This window comes from Rhinolophus ferrumequinum, chromosome 6 (assembly GCF_004115265.2).
Source record: "Rhinolophus ferrumequinum isolate MPI-CBG mRhiFer1 chromosome 6, mRhiFer1_v1.p, whole genome shotgun sequence".
NCBI lineage: Eukaryota > Metazoa > Chordata > Mammalia > Chiroptera > Rhinolophidae > Rhinolophus > Rhinolophus ferrumequinum.
The window spans coordinates 33,811,366-33,829,724 of NC_046289.1; the positions used below are offsets into that span (position 1 = coordinate 33,811,366).

The following is an 18,359-nucleotide window of genomic DNA, read 5'->3' on the forward strand; positions in this document are numbered from 1 at the left end:
GAATGTACATCCTATTTGTAAGTAAATGCTTCCAGTGATATGAACCTCCAAATGAAAGAGTACAGCTACACTAATACTAAAGTTCATCAACATTACTACAAAATCAGCAGCTCTGGAGGGGAGATAACGAAGTTATATTATCTCATTTGATTCAGGACTCCCACCCCAAATAGAGAGGCACTATTATGTCACAAAGGAAGGAACATTTTCTTTATGCAAGGAAAGTTTCACATGGAATTATAGGATTATGTTCTGGATTTCTGTTTCATAAATGATAACACCGGAAAATTTTATGTGAAAAATAAAATCTTTCTACCCTCACTGAAGAATGTGACAATTTTAACTAACGCATATTACTTTCTCCTGCACAGCCGAGCATTAGTATTTCACATGCTTCTCATATTTGAAATGCACAGTGCCATCTAATGGCCAAAAGCCATAAACTGAAAGAGAAAGAAAAAAGATCAGAACTAAAATATGACTGCTACAATTACTATTAATAATAATAAAAGTAAAATCAAATAAATTTCCAGTTTCAAAATAGTTTAATCAACTGGCCTTGCATATAACAATTGTATCTTTTCCCTAATCATTGTTATATGATAACAAATGATCATATTGCATAGATAACTATAAATCATATTTTAAATTTAAATAATTCATGACAAACCTATAACCCTAAATTGTATACATTTTTCTTAAATCACAATATAATTCGAAATACCTTGAGTGAAATAATATATTCAACTAGGATAAATCTACTTTTCTAAAAAAAGAGGTGAAATTAGGGGGATGGAGAGGAGGACTTTATCTTGATTTGCACGAGGCTAATGCAAAACCAGTCTTCTTCGTGGAAAGTAATTCTTCTATGCACTCTCCTTGCAGCCCCTCAAGACTAGGGACATTATAGGACTACTGTATGAATCTTGGACTCTAGAGAAGGGCAGTGAAGCTGGCATCCATTGATTCTGTTTTGGGAAGCTGTAGCCCATGGCATGACCCTTTTACAACCAGCTCTGGTTGTAAATTTTCCATTGCTTACACATGCCACCCACACTCTGGGGGCATAAGTGGGAGAAGGAATGAGAGGAACGTGTCTGTGTACCATCTTAGTCAATCTCCCCTGAGGAGCAGCCAAACTTGCTACTCCATGGACAATGCTTCAAAGACTTACACTTGGGTGTAGGGCTCCTAGGTTAAATGAGTCGCCTAAGCTTTCAGCACAGTGGCCTCTTCAAAGCTACATGTCTTTGATCTCAGCCCTTCTCAAGTGCTTTGGACCATATGCTATAGAAATTGATGACTCCCCATAAGAATTGTTTTAAAGATATCCTGCTCTATTGAAAGGGGATTTTTTTTAAATATGCTGTTTCACTGTTCCCTCATCAAGTAAGATATTGAAATGAGAAAAACTCCACTAAATGTTGTGATGTGCAAAATTGATATTTTACTGTACAGTCTTTTCCACCTGCCTTTAAGTTCTTTTGGGAATGAAGATTACATGTTGCTTTATGAACAATGTAAATGTTGTTTGAATTACATTCCAAGCTTACCAGAAAGCAAGGGGGATTTCAGTAATGCAAAACGCATTAAAAATTTTTTAAAAAGGAAAGGGTTTAAACAGAGGGGTAAAACCATAAGTTGCTTACCAATGGTTTATTATTTTACGTGGAGATCATTAGAATGACGCTTTTCACTAATTGGCAGCAACAGTAACATGAACACTAAGCTGTTACTTTCTTTGCTTTCTTCCTCAGATAAGAGCCTGAAATGTTTGGGAAAGGAAGAACAAGGAAGGGGTGTGATAAGGAATGAATGACTCGTGGATAAGGTTGAGAATTGTGGCCTAGATGCTATGGAGATCAACATGTCATTTACTAGGCTTTACCATGCCCGGGCGCTGGACTAGGCATCTTGTGTACGTCACTCCATTTACGCCTCACCACCATCCTTCAAGATAGATGTTACTATCCCACTCTGAAGCTCAGAAAAAAAAAATCTGTTTTGAAGCTTAGGTTAGTTACTTGAGGTCCCACAGCTAAAAAGAGATGAGAAGTTAAGTGTATTCATAGCTAATTAAAGTGGTTCTGTCCTCTGGCTGGTCTAGGGACTGGCAACAGCGATATCATCTGGCGATTCTCCCAGGGGAGATATTTTTAAAAATCTCTTCCAATAGTTCTGTTCAGCATAGCAGTCTGAGAACCACTTTATCAAACCTGGAGAAAGATCTTTACAGATAAAGCGTAGGGCTCTTATTGATCTTTGTCCTTATTTCTTTTGAGTTTTTTTTAAATATAAAATTCTCTGTTGTTTCCTATATGTATCCATGCTTATTAAATTATTTTTCAGAAGATACATACAGGCATTAAAAAGAAAATGAAAAAATTACTACTAGCTGGGCCAGTCAGAGATAAACAGACTTTTTTGGTACATTTCTTTCCACGCTTTTTTCTGTGTTTATATACATCCACACATATTTTAACAAAAACAATAAAAATGCATAATGTTCTATGCTTTCTTTTCAGTCTTCAATATACTATGGACATCTTCCCACGACAGTAAACAGATTTGCAACAACACGCTGAATGCTCATCTTATATTCCATCAAATAAATCTACCACCTCGTCAACAAGTCAACCTTTAGTCAAATCTATTCAACGTTTTTATTAGTGACTTAGATGAAGGAGTATGTTCATCAAATAGCTAGATGACATAAAGCTGAAAGAAATGGCTAATATTCTACATTTGAAGAATCAGAACATAAGTCTTAATAAATGGGAATTATGACCCTAAATTGATATAAAATTTGATAAATATAAATCTTCCAACAGTGTCTGTCTAATGTCTGTGTCAAAATCCCATATTTCTGGGAGTGGGGAGCATATGGACTCTGAGAAAGGGGCAAAGGTCGGGCAGGCAATTGACTGACCTGTCCACTTAGGTCAGGCATCAACAAAGTACAGCGAGATTAGTGTACGACATAAGCAATGAGAATATACATGGCCACCTAAGAACATGTAAAATGTTAAGCTCAATATAAACAAGTCACTGCCTCAGAAGAGCTTGGCCATCCGCTCTAATAGCAGGTTCTGCAGTAGTTTCCCAGATAGGATTTTCCTGGGAGAAGGCCTGATGTTCAGATCCTGGGTGCTGCCTGGGAGGCTAACTTTCCACAGCTTGCAAGCAGAGGCCAACTGCTCTAAGTTTGCAGACTGATCAAAGACTAGAGCCTAGCAAGGCTCACTCACTCCTATTTCATGTAGCACATATTTGAAATCAAGCTAAATAAAACTCTTGGAGTTTTTGCCCACAGATCACTTCTAATAGAGAGCTCTAATATTAACTAACTTATTCACTGAAAAAGATCTCATCTTCAGGCATTTTGAGAACCAAGTGGTTTGGTCTCCTTGGCCAGCGTTGGGTGTGTGTACAAGGTAGACTGACAGAACTCTGCCATTTCAATGTTGGGAATGAGACGTCATGTCCATTGGGTGTGAGGACAGCCAGAGGTGGGCTGAGTGAACCTACAGGGAGGGCACAGTGATTTCCCCTGCTTCTCGACGGAAGACCTGGGGCAAGTCCTTCATAAGCCTGATCGGTGTTGCTGTCAGCCTTGCTCCCCTGTGTGCCATGCTTTTGGGTTCTGTGGTGCTGTCCATGCCACAATCATGTGAGATGAGGTAAAAAGGGCATACAGCTAGCCAGATGCCTCAGCTTTCAGCTCCAGCTGTCAGGCCTTCTGTGGAGGTGGAGGTCTATCAGTCCATGCAGCTGTAATCAATCAGACATTTTACAGTTTTGCCCCAACAGATTCCTTCTGCCAACTAGGGAGGTTAATAAAAATTAGCTTACATTTGATTAATTTTGCAACTTCCCACTTTCCCTCTCCAATCATCTGTAAATGAATATGTTTATGTATAAACACTATTCCTACAGCTCTTTGAAAAAATGTTGAGTGATCATGTGGGTTTGTGAACAGATAGGGAACACCCCTATTGGTAGTATTTTAATGAGAAACTTCTTACTGATTGGACGAGAGTTTAGTCTATCACATTTTTCCTAAGGGCAGTCATTTATCTTCCTCTTAATTTACTAGGTGGTCTATCTATAGTGTATGTCACCTTCCTGTTTGATAAATTGTTTAAATTCTGGGACACTTGGGCCAATGTTCCACACAAAGTCAGCTATAGGCACAGCTATTCCACCATTTATCATTATTAAACTCTTTGTCAACTTTATAGAACACTTTGGTAAGAAAACCTTAAGAGGGTTTGCCACTTTTATCAATCTTTCCATAATCTTTGACTCTGAGGACTGAAATCAGTTATAGGCTGAGATGCATAAGCTCAATACTGATTTTCCAGGTCCATTCCCATGCTCAGCTTCAAGACTTATAAGGAACTTGCACTTAATACCACTATGTTTCAAGGTTAAGAATAACAGTCCATCAGATACAGTGTTTACTCCAAGGAAGAGAGAGATGGCCTTTGGCTGGTACTTCGATGCCATAGTTTTGGTATCAAAAACCAGAAGGGCATTAATAGACAGCTGATCCTATTCATCAAAAAAAAGTCAGCTGCTCTAAGTTCAAAATAATCAACTTCCTGGTTTTATATATATTAGATTTTTAAACTTATGCATACCCTTCTAGTACAAAAAGCGGGTTTCTACGAGTGATTTTCAGATTCATTTATGAATAAAATGGGTGTTTGTTTGGTGATAGGAAATTAATATTTTTTTCAAGCTAAAAGCATTGAGGCTACACTTTGTGTATCATCTTGCTAGAGCAAATACCAAATTATTTCTTAAGGAGCATCTGAGTACTGACAGACAGTGCTTTCTTAGCTCCCCGCCAAGTGTAGCTGCAGTGGCCTGTCCACCATATGTCAGGTACCTCAGATTTAATAAGAAGTTGTCAATCCCTCCCTCGCTTGCTTGATTATTAAAACATATGTCTCTGAGTTTAACTGGCAACATAGAAGCTCTGTGCTCTAGGAACCTACCAGGATGTTTAAACTGGGAACTCACTGCTACTCCTTGACTATTGAAAAACTTCGGGAAATGAACAATAATAGTGAAATATTACCAAAGAATAACAGTGCACCGATTCTTTTAGATCAGTAGTTTTCAAACTTCTTTTTTAACCATAGAATCCTGTTCAAATCATGTCTTTCTTAGATACCCCGGGTCAGAAACTGGGTTCAGAAACTGGGATGCTGGGAAGGGAGACGGAGCTTGAGGTCCTACCACTGATGGGTCCCCCAGAGCACAGCTCCAAAACCACCGCTAGTTCCTGTAACACCTATCCACAGACCACAGGGCAAAGAACCAGAGTGGCACACACACCCGGACTGGAGCACGGGGCCTCCCTAGAATGGCTTCACTGAATTATGCTTGGACCATGCACCCTTACGTCTCACTCTGGCTGACATTGGAAGAAACAGTCCCATGAAATGACTGCAGTATTTCCTACAAAGATGTTACTTACCGACTTGTTAAAGATATTATTTACCTACTTGAAGAACATCTTCTTTGGGAGAACCCTAAGTAGAAAATGTTTCCTATTCTTTGCACCAGAAATCATTTTTTTTCCTGCCTCCCTCCTACCCAAAATCCATTTCAAGCCATTGTGTAGGACACAGCTCCCTGACCCATGCTGGCATTATGAGCCTTCGCTCCCCCCAAGCTGAGGCAGTTGGTCGCCCACAGCGGCCCACACCAACCTCCGGCTGTTCACAGCAGCCCAGCTCCAGGGAGAGCCATTGTTCACAATCTTAGCTGTAGAGGGCGCAGCTCACTGGCCCATGTGGGAATCAAACCAGCGACCTCGGCATTAGGAGAATGGCCACCGGGCCAGCCCCAGAAATCATTTAAATTCTTTGGAGCTAATGGTTTATTTTCTCCCATGGATGCAGTGATTTATCCTTCCCTCTTTGGTCTGGCCACTAGGAAGCTTAAGCAAGCCTGTAGACCACCCCAAGCAAGATACACAGGTGCTTCATGAAACAACTTCTCACTCAGCTCCACCTTATTTTATAAAATGTATTCCCTTTGCCTTCATTCTTTCAGTTTGAAATCTTTTTTGTATGTTGTTCTATTGCATATTTTAAAGCTACATCAATGCTTTCAAAAACATTACTGTATATAAGTAAGCAAATTCTTATTAAGAATATCTACCAACTCAAGCCATGTACAAAGGAAGGAGACAGGAATGACGAGATCCAAAGAGGACCAGGTCAGGGAACTAAGCATGTATGGTCTGGAGGTAAAAATCTTGAGGTAAACATGACAGCCATCTTTGGCGTTCTTAAACGGCAAGGAGTAAGCTTATTCTGTATTACTGTGGAGAATGAACCTAGAATACATGATGGTCATTACCAAAAAAGCTGTCAAATCTTAAAACTGGACAAGGAATGGACCTCACAAATTGGTGAGTTCTTTGCCACAAGATATGTTAAAGCAGAGCTCAGATGACCCCCTTGCTGGAAAGTTACAAAGGTGTGGTGGACTCTCTTTGAGTGTTTAGCCAAACCACATCCCCTCCTTTGACAGAGTACCTTCAACTTTTACTGAAGAAGCGGATGTACGCGGCCATGTAGGTGTCATGGCTCCCCTCCCATAAAAGATTGGACCAGGGCTGGACCCCTCATGCAAGCTGGAGTCTCTCCTGAACTATAAAGAACAGGAGCTGTAAGTTGAACCAGCACTGGTACCCAAGTCAGACTGGTGACAACCCAAAGCCATGCAAGGCCAAGACCTGGAAGAGCAAACTAAGAGCCTTGCTGAAGAAGGTAGCCTGCTGCAGAGAAGAGCAGCAACAAGAAACAACGCGAGAGGGGAGCTGCTGATGACTTTGTACTTCTGAGAGAGCCAGATACACTTCCTTCAATTCCTTCCTTCTGGGACATTCCTCATCTCTGAACAACAGCCTTCCCTTTACTGAGGCTGACTTGAGTACGTTTCTGTTTCTTGCATTGCAGAGATCGGTAAGATCAAAGAGAATCTCCAGCTGGATTAAGAGGCTGGAGTAGGTTAGTGGCTCCCCAAACTGGGGGATCATCACATTACTTGAGTAAGCCAGCCCCCACACATGGTGATTTAGTGGCAAGAGGCGGGCTCCACCCCCACTCTCCCCACCCCCAATTATTTTGCTACTTGGCCAGTTTGGGAATCACTAAATAAGGTATGATTTAGAGTCTTGGTCCCTTTCACCTGTGTTGTGAAGTTGACACAACACAGCCATCCTCACAGTACTCTTCCTACATAAAACTAAAATTTTAAACACAACCATCACAAATTCAGATTTATTAATCAGAAAGAAAGGTCAGGGCTCCCTGAACCCCTCCAAGGGTATACAATCTCCAGATTGAATATTAACAGGTCAAATATTGATCAGCACATACGACAAATACAGGTCTCCAGGGTGCCAGGCCAAATATTTAAACGTTTGAATCAGTGACCTGGAAAATGGAATTGCAAGTATGTTTATTCAGTTTACTGATACTATCAAACAGGGAAGAGCACCTAAGCACACCTTGGTTAGGCATCTCAGTTTTCCTAAGATGTCAGCCCTGCCTCCTCACTTTATGGACGTTAGGACATATGGCTTTGCCCTCACATGGAAACAGACATCTATTTCATTCCATTTCAAAATCTCATAACTTTTTGAAAGCATTTAGATATTTATTTACTCCTGATACAAAAGTGAAGAATTCCTGGTTTCAAATAGATTCCGTCACTGTGTAAACGAGAAAGCCAGTACGTATATTACAGCCATCAGTGAGGCCGTCCCCAAACCAGTGTTACTCCCTCAGGGACACAGGGATGGCAGGGGAGGAACCTCACGAGACGTGCTGGTTCCACAGACACATTGGTGTCCCTTCCCTCCTCCAGTCCTCACCCTGGATATATATGCCCCTTCACCCTTCACATTGGGCAGTCCGATTCTGTTGTAACTTTCTTATTTCCAGGTACAGAGCTCTTCCTTCCCGTTTCCACTCTGTCACTCAACCTGTCCTCCTCATATTTTGGGTCTCTTTCCTGTCAACTCCCCAAGCCTAACCCCATCCTTGCTGGTTTATCCACTCTCTCTTAACCTGGCCATCCCATACCCAGTGTCAAGGCCACTTCTACTGTCACCTCAGTGCCATGTTTCACTTTATACTGCTCCTTGCAGTTTGACTCACCCAACTCAGCTCACAATTGGCCTCCATTCTTTTTCAGTAAGTTAGTGACAAAAGAACCAATACAGTGCAGCAAGGAGCAGAGAGAATTCCTGTCTGTCTTTTGTACCTCCAGTATGTTCACTGAAGTTTCCCTGTATCTTCCACTAGGGGGTACCACCCCATAATTTTTGAAGCAGGAAGTCTGTTGAATACAGGTCTTAATGAAAAATGAAGTCCAGGCACAGCGAATTTTTTTAAAACTTTTCTCAACACATGCTGTAATTTTATGAAGCAATTTAATGTGATTCCTTTTAAATAAAAGCTGCCCCGTGGGCAAAGTAATAGGCAACAAGCCTAAGCAGTATAAACTTATATAAGGGAACGCCAATTAAAAACCTTGGCTCTATTACAGTAAGATAAATAGTCATGAATTAAATGAAATAAATGCAAAAACTGAGTACAGCCAGACAAGTGAAGTTATTTTTACTTCAGCAAGAGAAATAGGTATGCTAAACAAAAGTTGGCTTCCAAATAAAAGCTTTTTTAAAACAAAAATAAGGCAACTCAAATACTCTGGGACTCTTTGTATAAATGGAACAGAATTCTCTTATCTTTGGTGCATAAGACCTGCAACACTGAAAACTGGTTCAAGTCTTTTGGGTTTTTTTAAAAGAAAGTATGCCGAGGCGTTACAGTGTAGTGATCAAAAATGCAGGGCGCTGGCATTAAGCTGACCTTAGACTCCCTGATCTCCCGCTTAGCTCTCTGAGAACTTGGCCAGCCTCCATTTCCTTAGCCTAAATCTTAGTTCTGAATCAATTCAATGGGTATGATAAGAGTACCTACCACCAAGGTTTTTGGTGTGAACTAGATGAGATAATGGATATAAAGTGCTTACAGAGTGGCCCACAGTAGGTGCTCAATGAATGTTAACTATTCATTCAATGAGTCAGCATAAGGAAGGACCTCTTGAGATGACTAGGTACAGAAATCTTTGCATTGAAAGAGATATTCACTATCATTTTGGCAAATATGCTCATACAGATAAGCAATCAGGAGACCAGAGAAGTTAAGCAATTTGACCAAGGTCACAATTATATCCTGACAACTCTAGAGTACAACTTGGACTTCCTTAATGTCAGGCCGCATTCTTTCCCTATCCTATACTGCTTCTCCTAGTATCTGATAGATTTTTTAGCATAGACTAAATATATTCTGTGGTTAACAACTAATTTTGTTGGCAAAGTTTTGGTGAATGTAGTAATGTATACAGCGTTGTGATGGTATCAAAGACTCTAGCTGTATGTATCTTTAAAAAGTTTGAACTTTAAGCCCCTTGCCTACTTTTAGAAATTCATCCTAAGGAAATACGGTTGACCCTTGAACAAGACAGGTTTAAACTGCGTAGGTCCACTTATTCGTGGATTTTTTTCAATATACTGGAAAATCTTTTGGAGATTTCCTTATTACCATGAAGCGATCATATCCATTATACTAGGCTACCCAAAGCAATTATATTGCTGCTTCTTCGTTATCAATGGATCGTTATACCTGTAAATAAATATGAATTTCTTTTTCACATTATCTTTTCATTTTTGATGTCTAGCATTAGTAATATGTATAACATTTACAGTGTTTTGTATCATATAAGACAATATTGATGTAGGTTACTGACAGACAATTCATTTTATAAACAGATGACATACGATTATGATATCAATAAATACAGTACTGTAAATGTATTTTCTTTACCTTATGATTTTCTTAATAACATTTTTTCTCTAGCTTACGTTATTGTAAGAATACAGTATATAATACATATAACATACAAAATATGTGTTAATCAACTGTCCATGTCATCAGTAAGGCTTCCAGTCAAAAGTACACTATTACTAGTTAAGTTTTTGGAGAGTCAAAAGTTATACGTGGATTTTTGACTACGTGGGGGTCAGCACCCCTAACCCCTGTGTTGTTCAAGGGTCAACTGTAATATAAAAGGTTATATGCAAAAAGATGTCCACTGCTATATTCTTTGGAATACTGAAAAACTGGAAATAATTTATATGCCCAACAACAGAAGTGTAGTTAAATATGGTAGATCCATGAATTTTGAAACCATTAAAAAATTATAAAACCACAAAGACATATGGAAAATATTTTATTCTTCATCTCATTCCAAAAGGAGGTAATTTAACAAGAGAATGATAATAATTGTATTTTTATCATATAACCAATAAGAAATATAATATTTATATGGATAAAATCCAAAAGATAAAATGGAAAAATTATTTACATCTTAGAAATACTGGAATTGGGAATGCCCTTTTCTTTCACTTTGAGTTTTCTTTATAATAAAGAGGTGCAATGAAGAATTGTTTAGAATGAACTCCTTTGTTTACTTTAATGGTACTGAGAAGACTTTAAATGACCCAGATGACCTTGGATGCATCATGGTAACACGTATAATCAAATGAAAGACATAAGGTCATATAATGAACTTTCTGAGAGTGACAATGATGTATATCAGTCTTGACCTTCAGAACTTATGAGCTGGTAGAGGAAATATGACATACACATGGATCTTGGCACTGTTCCACTTGCAAAATCTTTAACATCTCATTTCATACCAGTGCCTTTTCCCTCCCAGCTTTCATGCCACCTGTTCCTTAACATCATCAGGACTGCCAGCCTACTGGTCCCTGTGTTTTCTTTTCATTCACCAGCTTGGTTTCATTTTCCTTGCCATTAGGCTTAAACACTAAAGCCTATTCCTTTAGTCACCTCCTCCACAAGAACCACAGTATCTCAAACCTTTACCTTTCCGATTCACCTGCCCTGAAAACCCCCGTTTGCTGGACACAGTCAATCATTTGCCATCTCACATCCTGGGTTGCAGGAATCCCTAGACAAAGCCATCCAACATCCTTTCATGTAACCCTGGCCAGTTCTTTCTCCCTCTCCTCAAAGCCTTCCTGGCCAGTTCTTTCTCCCTCTCCTCGAAGCCTTCCCTGCATCTCACACTTTCCCTTCCGCCCCCTTCCCCAATTTTTACTGCATAGAAATTCTTAAATGAAAACTTTCTCTCCTTAAGCGGAGCCCAAAGTCCCGGTGCTTTCTGCATCCAACCTTACTCCCTGCTCTCCAGTTTCAGAGGTGAAGTGACTCTGCACCTGTTCTCTGGACCCAGCACCTTTTGCCTGTTCCTGCCTTTGTACCATCCATGAATATGTCACGCCTGTCTTCAACCTTGCCTGAACTATTATCATCTTCCCTCAGAATAAACACTTGTTTGCCCTCTATAAAGAAGCCTTTCCTTTTGGATACATACTCTTCTAAATGATTTCTACTTGCCTTTCTCCTTCCCTTACCACACATTTCTAAAAAGAGATATCCTATCTTGGCTTCTCTACTTCCTCTCTCCCTCACGTGATAGAGCCTGACTCTTCCCACCCCTCCACCCAAACTGTTCACACATAAGTCAAATTCAGTGCTCCTTTTCATTTCTTATCTCACCTGAACCTTCAGCTGTTTCACCCTGTTGACTATTCCCTGTCTTGATTTTCTCTTTTGGCCTTTGGGACCCTCTGATTGTTACCTTACTTAGCAGGATGAATAAACTTCAGGTCATCCAGGGAGGTGAGAGCTGGAAAGGCTCTCCGTTCAAGAGAACTTGCATTTTTAAGGGAGTGTTGTGTCATGGCAGTTGTTAAGACGTAAGATTCACTATATTAAGTTTTGAGAACTGAATTCCTTCCTCGAGACTAGTTCTGTGGACTCTATGTCAGGCTGACTAATGATTCAATGATTTGTAGTGAGTGGAACTCAACCATAATGATACAGAGAACTGTTTATTCTTTCATCTTATTGAAAAAAAAAGGTGTAGTGGAAACTGGAGCATGCTATAGGAACTTGTTGGCATTTCCTCTCTTGGGATATGACTAGAAGTGAGGGAAGTGGAATTCAAGTCATCTAGGTCTCCCTCAGTAATTTCTAATAGTTAAAGCATCCAAACTGCATTCATTCCACTCAGCGTGATAGAATGAATTTTTCATTATTAAAACAGTATTACCCTTTAATTTTAGTAACTTTCTTGTAAGGTATACAATTTGGTACTTGATTGCATGCTGTCTATTGGCTATTTTGATTTTTTCTTACTCCTAAGTAATATGTCTCCTATCAGACTGCAAATGTGTTGAGGTCAAAGGTCAATTTTAGTCTTATTCTCTTCTATTTTCTCTATTGCTTAGCAGCTTAGCATAGGACGGAACACTTGGAAGATGCTAAAAAAAATTCCTGCCATTTAATTTAGCAAGTATTTTAACTTTCCAAATTTCAAGGGGATTTGAATGACTCCTGAATACAGTATATTACTCTGGGCACAGAAATATAATATAAAAAGATATTTAAGCTATTTGCATTTTATGAGCTGTAGGCGAGACAAGAACACCTCAATAATACCTAGGGAGGATTTAGCACAAAGTTGAAACTTTTAGCACAAAGTTGTATATTGTACCAACCTAGATATAAAAGCCAGAAGCTCAAGCGATGTTCAGAGCTAATTTACAATAAGTTCTGTAAATCCTTGTAGTTCACCTCCTTAAGGACATTGCCAATGTCCTTCCTGTGGAGAGCACCTAGATCTTTTGGGACCCTGGATCAGGCCTTTCTGCAAATAATCAGGCAAATACAAAGGAAAAGAAATCACATATAATCCAGTGTATTTTTCTCCTTGTGTGGTTTGGTTTCTCCACCAGCTAGAGATATATTAATATATAAAGGCTCTCACTCTCTTGCAGTCTAATCCTCTTTTTTAAGTCATTTTATTTTTAGAGAACTTTCCAATCTTTTTCAGTTATACAGACAGATTGGGGCACCTGGCCGGAAAATAATTTTTCCTTTACAAAATATGCTAGAATGTGAATGCAGGCATTGAATTTGAAACAGATTTACCCTAGTGTAATCCCCTGGACATTACCATTTGTGGCTGCAAATTGACTGAATGGTGGTCCATAAGTTAACCTACAAAGGCAAGAGGATCTAGTCACTTTTTTCTCCCAGGTAAAATAGGATTAATAACCTAAAATCTTCACGTTTCCAGGACCCACGGTGCAATCCCTCAGTGGAACTCTGTGCTGGAGGCTGCAGCACCTTTGGTTTCGGGGAAAGACTGGCCCAGGCACTCTAGTCACTTGGAAGAGGAAGGGAAGGTGGTACCTGAGTAAGGTATGAGCCACTCACAGGCAGCCTCGAGCCGCCACTCACCTCGAGGAGGAGGAGCTGGCGCCCAGACCTAAAGGAAACGCGAGCCTCGGGTCCACCAGGTGTGGAAAGGAACGCCCGCCTGGCTCACCTCGGGAGGCTGGGCGAGGCTCCCGATTACCAGGCGGGGCGGAGCCGGCCCGGATCACCTAGACCGAGGCGGAACTGTGTGGGGTCTGGTCACTGCTCGTAGAACCTGGAAGTCAGGCTCACCTGTGCGGGGCCGGAGACGGGGCCAGGACCACAACTCACCTGAGCCCGCGGAAACCCGACCCGAGAGTAGCCCCCGGACTCGCCCAGCGCGAGGCGGGAGGCGCCCCCGGCGGGCCCCACACCTTCCGTCCGTCCGTCCCGGCGCGGTCGCCATGACCTGGAGTGCCACGACCCCGGGCGCCCACCAGCCCGACAACACCGCGTTCACTCAGCAGCGCCTCCCCGCCTGGCAGCCGCTGCTGTCGGCCGGCATCACGCTGCCGCTGTTCTTCTGCGTGGGCCTCGCCTTCATCGGCCTGGGCCTGGGCCTCTTCTACTCCTCCAATGGCATCAAGGAGCTGGACTACGACTACACGGGCGACGCCGGCACCGGCAACTGCTCGCTGTGCGCCCTGGCCGACCAGGACCGCGCGCCGCCGCGCAACTGTTCGTGCGCCTGGTACTTCTCGCTGCCCGAGCTCTTCCAGGGCCCCGTGTACCTCTACTACGAGCTCACCAACTTTTACCAGAACAACCGGCGCTACGGCGTGTCCCGCGACGACTCGCAGCTCAGCGGGCTGCCCAGCTCCCTGCGCCACCCAGTCAATGAGTGCGCCCCCTACCAGTACAGCGCGGCCGGCCGGCCCATCGCGCCCTGCGGCGCCATCGCCAACAGCCTTTTCAACGACTCCTTCACGCTGTGGCACCAGCGCCCGGCTGGCGGGCCTTACGTCGAGGTGCCGCTCGACCGCACCGGCATCGCCTGGTGGACCGACTACCACGTCAAATTCCACAACCCGCCGCTGGTGAACGGCAGCCTGGCACTGGCCTTCCGCGGCACCGCGCAGCCGCCCAACTGGCCCCAGCCGGTCTACAAGCTCAGCTCCGACCCCAACAACACCGGCTTCATCAACCAGGACTTCGTGGTGTGGATGCGCACGGCGGCGCTGCCCACGTTCCGCAAGCTGTACGCGCGCATCCGCCAGGGCAACTACTCCACCGGGCTGCCCCGCGGCGCCTACCGGGTCAACATCACCTACAACTACCCGGTGCGCGCCTTCGGCGGCCACAAGCGCATTATCTTCACCAGCATCTCGTGGATGGGCGGCAAGAACCCCTTCCTGGGCATCGCCTACCTGGTGGTCGGCTCCCTCTGCATCCTCACGGGCTTTGTCATGCTGGTGGTCTACATTCGCTACCAGGACCAGAACGACGAGGACGAGGACGAGGAGTGATTCCTGCTTTCAAGGCATCCTTCCTCCATGCCTAAACGCTCCTGCAAGCTACTCTGGCTACTCTCCCTCGCCCCTCACCCCATTCCAACCTCACCTCGCTTTCCCTCCTGTTGTGGGTGAGGGGACCAGAGAGAGGGATGATACCCAATTGGGGGCTACCAGACTCTTGCTGGGGAGCTTGGGCTGCAGAGTGACACAACCTTGCAAATTCTCCCCACCTCCGTCGTGATTTACCTAGTTGACAGGTTAGGTTATTAAAGTCCTTAGCATTCGAGAACTGGAAGGGGCAGTGGAGACTCCTATTTAACTCTTATCTGATGAAGAGATTGAAACCTACCGGTAGAGATATTAAATAACTCATTCAACATCAGGCAACTCATCGTTGGCTTCTGACTGACTCTAGAGCTTTTACTACTACACGATAGTGGGTTGTTTTCTTTTCTTTTTTTCTTTTTCTTTTTTTGGTTGTGGTGGTGAGGGCGGGTAGAGAGTGGAGCCTACAAATCACCTGCAGAGGTATGGAGGGGTGGGGCAGGACATTCTTGTTTAAAATGTAGATAGATTAGGAGACACCATCCCCCGAGATTCTGACACAGTAAGGCTGGTTTGAGACCCTTGAAGCTGCGTTTTAACAAGCCCATCTGGAGATTCCTCCTATATTCCTTCAAATTTGGAGGAATTTCACTGCCCTGTACCAGTGAAGAAGTAGAATACTGGATTTTTCCCTGTTTCCTCCTATGTCTGAGGTTGGGCCTGAAGCAATCACCTCAGTCCAGTTTTTCAGGTAGTCATTTGTTCCCAGGGTCAGTGACAATGCTGCAGGTTTGATCCAGCGCATTCTACCTTGAACATGGGAGGGAATGTTTTAACCTTAGAATTAAATAGCTGGAAGGGATCTTAGAGTGAAAGTGCTTTCCCTACGTCAGACCTGTCTCCTGACTCCTGACCTAGTCCTCTGTCATCTAAATTCGTTTCTATGCTTAGAGAGAAAGGACTACATTCATACCTTTTTCTTAGGTCTAGAAAAAGCTTTTTAATCTATGTTCTCAAGTGAAGAATGTTTGTTTTTAGTAATTACGTTTAAATGCATGCTAAGGAGTAGTCTTATATGTAAAGTAGAACTTAAGAATCATTTGAACATTTGAGATAATGTTAACTAACTACTCTAAAATCATTCTAATATATACAAAGTTACTCTAAGAAGTAATAGAATTTTTAAAAAAAATCTTTTATGGCTAAGGAACTTTAAAAAAATCCTTAGTGATACCATCTTAACCAGTTGATTTGCTGAAAGCAAACAGTTCTATGGTATTCTGTCAGACAGAATTACAGCTACTTTCTAGTTACTACTGTTTTTTGCTCAGGACTGTAAGGCAGTGCAAGACCTTGAAGTATTTTTGTAATAATCAAAGAAATACTGAATTGTATTGAGTAATTTACATTTATTTTAGTCTACTCTAGTTCTTTGAAAATTAATGATCGATGGATGGCGTGCATGTTCATTATACCTGATCTATCTTCTGGAATGTTGTAATTTAAGAGGTTCTGTTCCACTATTTACATAAACTAAAAAATATTTTAGCATTTCCAATATGTTGGCTTCCTAACTCCTGAAGGTGACACAATTTTATTATCAGATTGCATACCGTGATTTTAGGCTAGCATTATATGTACATAGAGTAATTTTTATTTATTATGAATGATCAAGCAGCTCACTAGCCTAAACCTCCTTTATGTTACATAAGAGAATTTATTACAATTTTTTCCTATGTAGTAAAGAGCAACCATGTATTTTGCTGTCACTTGTACAATATTCAGTCTATTGCTATAAAATTTTAAGTGTACTACAAAATTTAAGATATTCTGATTGAATCAATGAGTAAATTTCCAGGCCCTATGCTCTGGGTTTTTGAAAGAGAATAAAGGTTATGTTTGTTTTACCTTTGTTATCGCATTTACTTAATTCTTTTGAACTATGATCTTAAAGGCACAAACAGTACCAACCTCTTTGCTCATTTGTTATTAGCAAATTTATATTGTAGCAAGAAACTCATCTTTTAGAATAAGGCTCCAAGTGATCTCAATCTTTCATTGCTAACTTCCTAAAAAATGTGAACTTCGATTAACATGTGAATTAGATGATATTCAATTATTGTTTGAATATGGTAAAAGGTAGTCAATTTTTAAAAAAATATTTGCTATGAAAAGTTACTAAAGAATGTGATTGTAGCAGTCTTCTCTATTTCTGCATTTTACTTAAATTCTAAATTGCAATTATTTGTCTGGTGTTTTGGACTACAGAGACTCAGAAATTTTAAAAACAAAAATGTGAAACATTTTTCTGTGATGATCCCTGTGCTACAGCACTTTGTTTGATATCTCAGCATTCTAGCTGGGCTTGAACTCTGTTGTCCAGTAAATGCTTCCTATCTTAAGCTGTGTCTTCTGGGATGAGAAAGAAAGAGGTGAACTTCAACAATTGGATTGGAAATGGGGTTTGATCTACCTTGATAAAATAAACCACAAACAAAAAAAGAAACTAATGTAGTTGGTGGGAACTCCCCAAACAGGATTATATAGCAAATAAGACGTTCCAGGTATCTCCAGAAACAAATCGATTAAATAAACAATTTACTGACTGCAGTTGTTACAAATCAGAGACAGGATAATAGCCTGGGATTTCCTCTAGTAACTAACAACACTTCACAATATATAACCACAGCCATTGCTGCCTCACATTAAGTCTATTGTTCTCTTCCTGTCATTGGTGATCTCAACAAGCTTTTAAAAAGTTATTGGTAGAGATGCAATGTAATCAATTCCTATATGCCCTTGGATATAAGTCATCAGTTACTGTAATAATAGTAAGTTCCCTCTTCCTTTATTTTTATTGCGCATTTCTTGGCATCCCAGATTTTTTTCCCCCTGTATCTAAAGCATAGCTGAGTTTAGATGACAAAAAAAAATTTTTTTTAACTTCGATTTTTTTCCCCCAGGAGAATTTCTCTTAATTCCCCTCTAACAAGAACAGAGTAGTTTTTAAAGTGTCATTAAGAAGGCCTTAGTGAATCTGACTGAAACACATTAAGGTCCTAAAGAGATCTTGCGTGAGAGCAGCACTTTGTGTAAAGAATTTGCAAAAAGAAAAATGCTAACAACGTTGGCTCTATATATACAGCCATCCCCCATAATTGCCCTGATAAGACTAACAATGTGTATTCAGGAAAATATACTTCCCTACTGATTTGCCAGCTGGTGTTATGAGTCCCACTATTAGGGGTACTTGTGTAACTAAAGTCATTGCAGCAAGTCAGTATGGGGATTCAGAACAAGTCACCCCAAGATGTGCCTCTGGGTGTGCAGATTATTATGAGCTAAAGGCAACTTTAGCCTAGGGCTCAATAGAAATTTATGCCCCTCCCTTAACTACCTAGAAGAACATGAGTTAGGGACCTTGCCCACAATAAGAGATTATCAGAGATAATCTCTTTTGACCTATCTATAGGGC

General features: G+C 41.3%; 2 protein-coding genes across 2 annotated transcripts in view; one reads left to right on the plus strand and one right to left on the minus strand.

Annotated features, from left to right (window-relative positions):
• Positions 1–13,796, minus strand: part of LOC117023067 (60S ribosomal protein L9-like) — a 19,796-nt gene extending 6,000 nt beyond the window's left edge. Inside the window, exon 1 of the mRNA XM_033107516.1 lies at positions 13,677–13,796. The gene's annotated coding sequence lies outside the window, so the exon portion shown is untranslated. The remainder of the gene's footprint in view (positions 1–13,676) is intronic.
• On the plus strand, positions 13,658–17,034 carry TMEM30B (transmembrane protein 30B). The gene has a single exon (XM_033107517.1). The coding sequence runs from the start codon at positions 13,790–13,792 to the stop codon at positions 14,849–14,851; it is 1,062 nt and encodes a 353-aa protein (XP_032963408.1). The 5' UTR covers positions 13,658–13,789; the 3' UTR covers positions 14,852–17,034.
• The last annotated feature ends 1,325 nt before the right edge of the window (positions 17,035–18,359 follow it).

What these genes read in the sequence shown, in the direction of transcription:
- TMEM30B (XM_033107517.1), top strand. Translation starts at nt 13,790, where the DNA reads ATGACCTGGAGTGCCACGACCCCGGGCGCCCACCAGCCCGACAACACC.